Genomic DNA, 8,683 nt, shown 5'->3' on the forward strand with positions numbered 1-8,683 from the left:
TGTGTTTGTTAACTGGCAAATGGGGGTGGCTAATTGTATTTTCCCACTTGAAGTACCATTTGCCAGTGTTTGGGTGTATTTAAGGTCTCTGGCAAATACTATTTGGAATTAGCCAGCAAATCATATTATCCCACTAGAAGTGGGAAAATAGAAAACACCTCCCCCCAAAGTTGAATTAGTCACCCGGTATTTTCCCACTATGGTAGGAAAAATAGAAACAACTCTCCCTCTCGATCTCTCTTCTCTCTTTCTCACTGCTGCCTCTCATCAACTCGCTCTCTTCTCAGGTATTCTCTCTCGCTCTCATCTCTTATCTCTCTTCTCTCTTTCTCTCAATCTCTCTGTCTCACATTTTTTCACTATTTTTTTTTGTTTCTATCTTTCTCAGATTTAATATTCGTTCTCTAGCTCCACCTCCAGCTCTCGCCGCTCGCCGTCAGGTAAGTTTTGCTTTTAATTTCGTTTTTTGGGTTTTAATTTTGTTTGCTTTCATTTTGGGTTTGATTTTAAAGCCCCCACTAATGTTTGAGAGATTGAGAACCAATACAAAGTGATAGAATCTCGAATGGGTTGTTGTTAAGGCCTTTTTTATTGTAGTGTAGTTCACGACTGTTAAACCAATGATTAGTGGTTGTTGTTTTTTGTTCTTGTTTGATTTTTTGATTTTTTTTTATCAATGATTTTTGGACTTCGTTTAGTCATTTCTTCAATGTATATGGAGTCGAGTCATTTCCTTTAGTCATTTTGCACTTTGATCTGAGAGAGCAGACTCCTTTTTCACGAACTAGAGCCGCTTTAAAGATTGATGCAAGTAGAATAATCTCCAGGAGAACCATGGCATATCACCGAATGAGAAGTGATAGTCTGTGCGAAAATACTCAGCAATTCCATATCAATTAACAGAGAGATAATTAATTATAACCACATATCCAACCTAAGTTAATTTAGCAAATACATATTCACCTTACCATATAATGGGAAAGCTAAATGAACATGGATGGAGGTGTTGAAAGTCAGCTAGAATAGAAAGCTGTGCTTTGGCACAAGATTACTTTAGCATTTTGTTGGTTTCCTTGAGATCTTTACTCATGTTGATCAGTAAATTATCATCACTTTTTTCAGCTCTGTTTCTGTATTCATTAAAAGTTTCGACTTCAAAGTAAACTCCCGAATCTGGTTAAAAGCGTTTCTTCAACATTACGGTTAAATGATTAAAAGTTTTTTACTCCAAGTGTACGGTGTGATATTTGCATTTATAAATGCCAAATGTATGCTGCTTTTCAGTATGTATACACATTTCACCATATATATGTGCTTATATGTTTGTACTGGCGCACTTATCTGGACCTTCAATACCATACAGTCTGATAGACAGATTGGTAAATTTCGTGTTGCACACTTGCACGGAAAAAGAATAATTTGTTATAGTGGAATGACATTTGAGACTCAGAATTGGTTCAATTGGTTTTATGAGTAATTACCTCATTAGTTCTCCTTTATGATTCAGGAGATTATTGTTACCTGCATTCGTCCCCTATAATATTTCCTCTGCATTGTTCATGCATGTATGTTTGTATCAATTTGTTTATTTTGTTAATTGAGTACATGAATTTGTATACTTTATTAATATTTTTTTTCTTTTTGAGATATTGTAGAATGATTACCGAACGTCAGCGTAGGTTAGTGGCATTTCTACTTATAGTTATAAGTGCATATATGATGATGACATGGTGGTATTGGAGAATGTATATGGGGAGGTATATGCCTAGGTGTAGGGCTCCCCCTGCTCTTATTAGAGGTCCTCGTAGGAATTGGGATCAAGTGCGGAGAACTGTATTTTGTAGGATGTATACAAGCACTGACAGATTTTGCCACGAGCAATTAAGGATGAGATGATCAATGTTTCGTTGCTTGTGCACTCATTTGTATGGTCATGGTGTACGTGAAAGCAGACATGTTACATTGGAAGAGCAAGTTGTCCTATTTCTCAACACTGTTGGACATGACATGCGTAATCGGAATGAAACATTTCAATTCTTCCGTTCAGGAGAAACAATTCACCGTTATTTCCATCTTGTGTTGGATGCAATCCTTTGCTTATTCAGAGAGTTAGTAACAAATGCTACAGCTGATAACTCTCCTCGCGAGTGTACCAACACACATCATTGGCATTGTTATTTCAAGGTCAGTCAACTTTTTAGAAAATGGATAGGATCATTCTGATTTCAATGTTTAATAGTTCAATAAATATTTATGAAGTTTTTTGTGTTAGGATGTTGTGGGTGCGGTTGATGGTACTCACTTGCCAATCAATTTACCACTAAGCTTAAACAGGCTAGGTATCGTGAATGAGGAAAGGTGTCGAAGTGACAAAATGTGTTAGTAGCTTGCACATTTGACATGAAGTTCACATACGTGCTAGCAGGGTGGGAGGGATCAGCACACGATGGACGGTTATTGAGGAGTATTGTGGCTCGTCCAGGGCATAAGCTTACTGTTCCAAATGGCAAGTACTATCTTGCAGATGCTGGATTTGCTTTAGTGCCAGGGTTCCTCACGCCTTACCGTGGTGTACGGTACCATCTTAGAGTGATAGGTGAAGTTCAACCTCAAAATCATAAAGAACAATATAACTTTTGCCATTCATCTTTGCGTACTGTTGTTGAAAGAACAATCGGTCTCTTGAAGAAGCGATTTGCCTATCTAAGGCATACAGTTTTCCACGATGTCAAAACACACACAAATGTTATCCTTGCATGTTGTGCATTGCACAACTTCTTGCGAGAAGAAGATCCTGATAATACATTGAGTGACGAGGAGCTCACTGATGATGAGGAAGAGGCTGACAACTCTCTGAATGCTCCAAATATGAATATTGATATGCAACCAAGTATTGGGTGGACTAATTTTAGGGATGAGTTGTTAATTGCAATGTGGGAAGATAACGAGTGATGTAATAGATATTATGATTATATGAGTGATGTTTTTGTAGTAGACTTATGATTTTATTAGAGTGTTTTTGTAATAGACACTATTATGTTTTAACTACTTATAATGTTTTATTCATATGCAATCTTTCTTATTTGTTACCTTGATATGTCACTATGCTATGTTCTTTGTTGGTCATTGCTTCAAACTAGGTATGGTTGGAAAACAGAAAGAAGTTGTGAAAACAAGATCTCCCCAAATTAGATGGTATCCCAACATGGAAGCCATCTTGGTAGAGGTGTTGTTAGAGGAGTTAGCTACTGGGGGCAAGAGGGCAGATAATGGGTGGAGGAAAGAGAGCTTGAAGCGTACTGCTGATGAGATCAATATGCGACTTGGAATGAATTGTGTTTCAGACAATGTCAGGTCGAGGTTGAAAACAATGAGACTTGCTTGGCAAGTTGCGAAACATGCAGTTGAGGCTAGTGGGTTTGGTTTGTCTTTCAACAAAGAGACCAAGAGAATTGATGGAGATGAGAATGCATGGGAGAGTTATGTAAAGGTAATAAAATAATCTCAATTTTTTTATTAGGATTTGGTTTTGGATGTCATATTAATTGGTACATTATGGGATTTAGGCTCATCCGTTGGCAAAAACTCTTAGGCAGAAATCGTTTCCTTACTATGACGAATGTTGTCTCATTTTTGCGACTGATTATGCAACTGGAGAAGGGGGCAATAGTGGGTTCGATGATGACATGGTGGATGGAGGTAAGTTGATTAGATGTAAATAGAGTTGAATTTTGTGTGTCTAACTAGTTTTGAAATTAACTTTTTGTTTCAACTTCTTGTTTAGATGATTCTAGGCAAACCCAAAGAGATGGGGGTGACGATTCTGATGCTGGTGAGTCCTCTGCTTTTGGTGCTCCTCAGATGCTAGTGGGGATACTTCTCAAACCGAGAGTGGTCCTAGAAGCACTACACCAACTTCTAAGAAGACTAGGAAGTCTCGATTCTTTGAGGATATACCCGAACCCCCTTCGTTTAAGGTGTTAAGCGGGCGGTGGGCGAAAATTGCCGAGGCCCTCAAACCAGAACCACAAGAAGAAGAAGTAGACCAAATAGATTTGTTGAAGGATGCTTTGCAATCTCTTCCTGATATGAATCCTGAGCTTTTCTTAAGGTCGCTTGACTTGCTGGTCGAGAATGATAGGTTTATTAAGGTCTTCTTAGGCCTTAAAGAGGATATCAAGGCTTCATGGTTGTTTAGGAGGCTAGAACAAGCAGGGCGTTGATGCCACACTGTTTTTTGGTTTATTTATATGTTTGAACTATATGCTTTTGTGGCATTGTTGTTAAGTGGTGGACCGATATATTATTGTTAAGTGGCATTGTTGGTACTTTTGGATATTTTATTGTGTGTGCTTGTTGAGTCTCTGTGTGCGTGTAGTGGGCTGGTGTAGGTGGTGTGTGTGGTGGAGTTGTGGTGGAGTGGTGGTGGTGTGATACTGCTGCTGCTGTGCTGCTACTGCTGGTGCTGCTGTGCATTGGTCGTAACACTTGCTTCATCACCTATCCCTTGGTGCATCTCCTTTACCCTTTTATAGAGAAACTTTGGAGTGTTGGTGGAAAATGCGTGTGCTGCCTATTTGTGGATGCAGACATGAGCTTCTGACTATGCTATAAATTAGACACATTTAATTTGTCCTTCAACCAAATGGTGTAGTCTAAATAACATTCATTATCCTTTTGCCTAGCTTAAACAAAAACATATGCACCTCATTCATAACATATAATATGTTAACAAATCTCTTATATATACACCTCATTCATAACATATAATGTGTTAACAAATCTCTCCATGACTCCATCTGTTGATGAAATTATTTGATAGCTGAAAAAATCCTTAACCTTTTAATTGTACTTAGCTTTTAAAGACCATCTCTAACAACATATTGATATTCTCAGTAGAACTCCCCTCTGGTAGGTTAGCTTTTAGACCATCTTTGAGGGACCACAAAAATGACACTCCACTCTTTTGTAGAGCTTCACTAAGGCCACCTGATTCAGGGTGGTGGCGTGAGTGATGTCCCAAAGCTATGATAGACCACGGACATAGGTTTCTTACATCCCAACCAAGAAAGGCAGCCCGTAGGATCATTACCGTGATCTCGATGTGGAGGTGATCGAGGGTGAATGGTCCTAGTGTTAGACAATGATCAAATTTTGTTTTGAAATCATCAATAACAGATTAGTCCAACTTGTCGAATATGATCACAGGAATGAGAAAATAATTGAACTTGATTTTATGGTTGTTTGAAAAGACACTATTACTATTAATGTTGAGTTGTATTGTCTTTAATTATCTTTATTTTGTATTTTATTTTTATTTTTTTTAGACTCTATTTCTATTGAGTTTGAAAACAAAAAAATATATATTTCCAAAAAGTTGAAAAATTATTTGCCATGGGAAAAAAAACCATGTAAACAAACACTGGCAAAATTGGCAAATCCCATATTTTCCCACTACAAATTAGTCTGGCAAATCTATAGTGGGAAAATACTGGCAAATCTTATATTTTCCCACTAGAAGTTTGCCAGTTAACAAACACACCTTAAGATCTAGATGAAGTATGAAAAACAAAGAGAAAAATGGATGATGGTGTTGAATCAAATCCTCCCCATTACTTGTCTTTCTAATTTCTTAAACCAAACACATCTCCCATTTTCTTTTTCAAATCCTTCTTATTCACAACTTCTTCAATATCTTCATGTTCATAATTCCTTCTCAAAATTTATATTTGTGATAGAAACACTTGAGCACTTGAGGTATTTGGTGAAAAGAGAGGTTAGAGCTCCTGAAGCCATAGTACAAAATATCAAGATAAGGGGATAGACTTCTAAAATATCGATATATCCCCTTCTATGGTGATATTTTACATATGAGCAGTTGCAGATATCTATGATATATATATAAAAAATACTGCTAAATCATCGATATTTTTTATAGTTTGGCGATTTTTTAGGATATTCTTAGAAGATATTAGCAAAAGTTCGGAATTTTGAATCAAGATCTAAGATCTAGATTAAATAAGAAAAACAAAGAGAAAAATGGATGATGGTGTTGAATCAAATCCTCCCTTTTACTTGTCTTTCTAATTTCTTAAACCAAACACATCTCCTGTTTTCTTCTTCAAATCCTTCTTATTCACAACTTCTTCAATATCTCCATGTTCATAATTCCTTCTCAAAATATATATTTTTGATAGAAACACTTGAGCACTTGAGGTATTTGGTGAAAAAAGAGGTTAGAGGATGAAGAAGAAGATGAGAAATCAAAATAAAAGAGTGCTTCCACTAAAACATCTATTCTCGATCTTCTTCAAAATTGAAGCCCCAACCCATAGTCTTAAAAACTTCACTTAATTATTGCAAGAGAAAATCAATTTGTTGGAAATATAAAGTTCAAAATAAGTTTGTAAATGTCGTGATATTTGTAAAATATTGACATATTGAGATTATATCGTGATATTTAGGGATATATCAACGATAATTACACTTGAACCAGCTGAATGTATCAAACTCATAGCTTGGATATTATCATATCCTTCTATGAAATCTGAATAGATATCGTGAAATATCACAAAATATCGCGATATTTTGTATTATGTTTGATGTTAAACAAACTCGGCATTCCTTAAATTCTATCTAAAAAAAAATGCTTCTCTCTGACCCTTCTCTCTCTCCCCGACCCTTGCAGCACCACCTGTGTTGCACCACCACCCACCGCTTCCACTAGCATCCCCTACCACCCTCTAAAAACCTGACCCTCATTCTCCCTTGCACTTGTGCCACCGCCACCATCACTAGAAAACCCAAAAACATATCTACAATCCACTACCCAGAAAACCCGACCTTCTGACTATACAGCACCACTTGCGTTGCTCCCACCGCCCACCACCTACCGCCACCACTATCTTTAAATACAATCCTCACATCGACCACTGCCTCTCACCGCCTCCACCTACAACCCGGCTGCCTCCTTTTAGCTTATTTACCATTTCTCACCACCACCATTGCACACAATTGAACTGCCACAACCACCACCCTCCGCCACAAATCGCTATGTCCACCACCACCTTCTCCAGATCATTTCCTTATTTGCCATGCCTGGTTTCAATCCACCACCCCCTTAATAACTTCCTCCAGCCACCTTCTCTTCATTCCCATCGCTTGTACCACCATCACAACCCAACCTCCACTATAGCATCAAAACAGTCGTCACTACCAGCACCCTTACAACCCAATTTCCATTGCCCAATTCACACATCACCCAATACCCAACCTCCATCACAACTGTGAACCCACTACTTCCCAGCCCGAATCTTTCTACCTTTTTAGCACTCTTCAAAGTATATATATTTTAATTCTTATCCTTATCCTTATTCTTATTATTATTATTATTTGTTTAGGACCTTTAGATTTTGTGGGATGAGTTTTGGGATTTGTTAAACTGTCGACGGGATTTGGTTGTGCCGTTTAGGGATTTGCATGATGGGATTTGGTTTTGCCGATTTGTTTTAAAGGAGTTGGGATTTGTCGATTTCGGGATTTAGGTTTTGGGTTTTGTTCGACTGGATTTTTTGAGTTTTCGAAGGAATTTGGCTATGAGAGGGAAGAAAAGTCTTGCTCTCTCAGTTGCTTCTTCTGGGTTCATTGCCCCAACACCTAAGAAGCGTGTTCACTGTCCTTTCCGGGGTCGTTCATGGATGCACCAATGGAGTAAACAGTAATGGGTTTACTGTTCCCTACATTTTCACGCATTTTGATAAACAACATATGGATTGTCATTTGAGTATCGACAGGGTATGGGATGAACTTAAGGAGGATCATGAACTTTTTTTGTCACTAGAGGATTCCTTAAAGTCATTAGACAAATGGATTTGTGGCATTTGTCTTTGCATCCACGCATTTGGTATGCCATGTCGTCATCTAGATGATACCATACCACCACCTGCTTTGATGGAGAATGGGGAACCCGAATGTGTCATTGTGGGCATACCACAACCACCCCCTAAGCCCAACATTACAGATCTTACACCCACAATAGAGAGGGGTGATGATAATACCCCTAATCTGATTATTGTTGCGTCCTCTCTTGATGAGACGTTACTTGATAGTGCATTCCATATACCTTTTCGTACTGTGAAAAGTATACCACGTGCTTGTCATTTGGGTTTCTCTGGTGCACTGAAATCTGCTCTCTAGGATATTATGACTGATCCTGGTTTAGTTATGCCTTGGGTTTGTCTCCCTCTTTTGCCGTGCTGTACTCTGCAAGTTTTTCAACCACAAAATTATCAGGAACGTCGTTCTGGTACTAGAAAAAACCTTCAGCAGAAACAGATTCTCCATGCTTTGACGACATGGAATGAGTTTGGTGGGATGTTTCGTCTCTTGTATGTAATAGAGCCTCCTTCAATCCAGCCACCATAGAGATCTGTCCCCTCTCAGAATGTGCATCGATGCCTGCAAAAAGTTGCTGATAGACATTTTGCTGCAGCGGTAAAAATATTGTCATCATCAGGAGTTGCCTCCAATACCGTGGAGACTATATGTGCATTAGAGGAGAAGCACCAGATGCAACAACCACCTGTAAGACCAATTGTTCCTTTTGCTGAGCCCCCTTTTGTGGTAGAGAGAGACACCCTATTGTCATGTATTAGGTCATTTCCGAAAGGTACTTCTTGTGGTC

The 8,683-nt window shown here is 38.3% G+C and overlaps 2 protein-coding genes across 2 annotated transcripts; both read left to right on the forward strand.

The window, feature by feature from the left end:
• The first annotated feature begins 1,899 nt into the window (after window positions 1-1,899).
• On the forward strand, window positions 1,900-2,952 carry LOC147504624 (uncharacterized). Its single transcript, XM_086605286.1, has 3 exons — window positions 1,900-2,184; window positions 2,273-2,339; window positions 2,426-2,952. The coding sequence occupies exons 1-3, from the start codon at window positions 1,900-1,902 to the stop codon at window positions 2,950-2,952; spliced, it is 879 nt and encodes a 292-aa protein (XP_086461412.1).
• Window positions 2,953-3,142: 190 nt separating this feature from the next.
• On the forward strand, window positions 3,143-4,223 carry LOC147504625 (uncharacterized). The gene is made up of 3 exons (XM_086605287.1): window positions 3,143-3,490; window positions 3,567-3,699; window positions 3,862-4,223. The coding sequence occupies exons 1-3, from the start codon at window positions 3,143-3,145 to the stop codon at window positions 4,221-4,223; spliced, it is 843 nt and encodes a 280-aa protein (XP_086461413.1).
• Window positions 4,224-8,683: the final 4,460 nt, after the last annotated feature.

The sequence above is a fragment of the Coptis chinensis genome, chromosome 4 (genome assembly GCF_015680905.1).
Source record: "Coptis chinensis isolate HL-2020 chromosome 4, ASM1568090v1, whole genome shotgun sequence".
Classification (NCBI taxonomy): Eukaryota; Viridiplantae; Streptophyta; class Magnoliopsida; order Ranunculales; family Ranunculaceae; genus Coptis; species Coptis chinensis.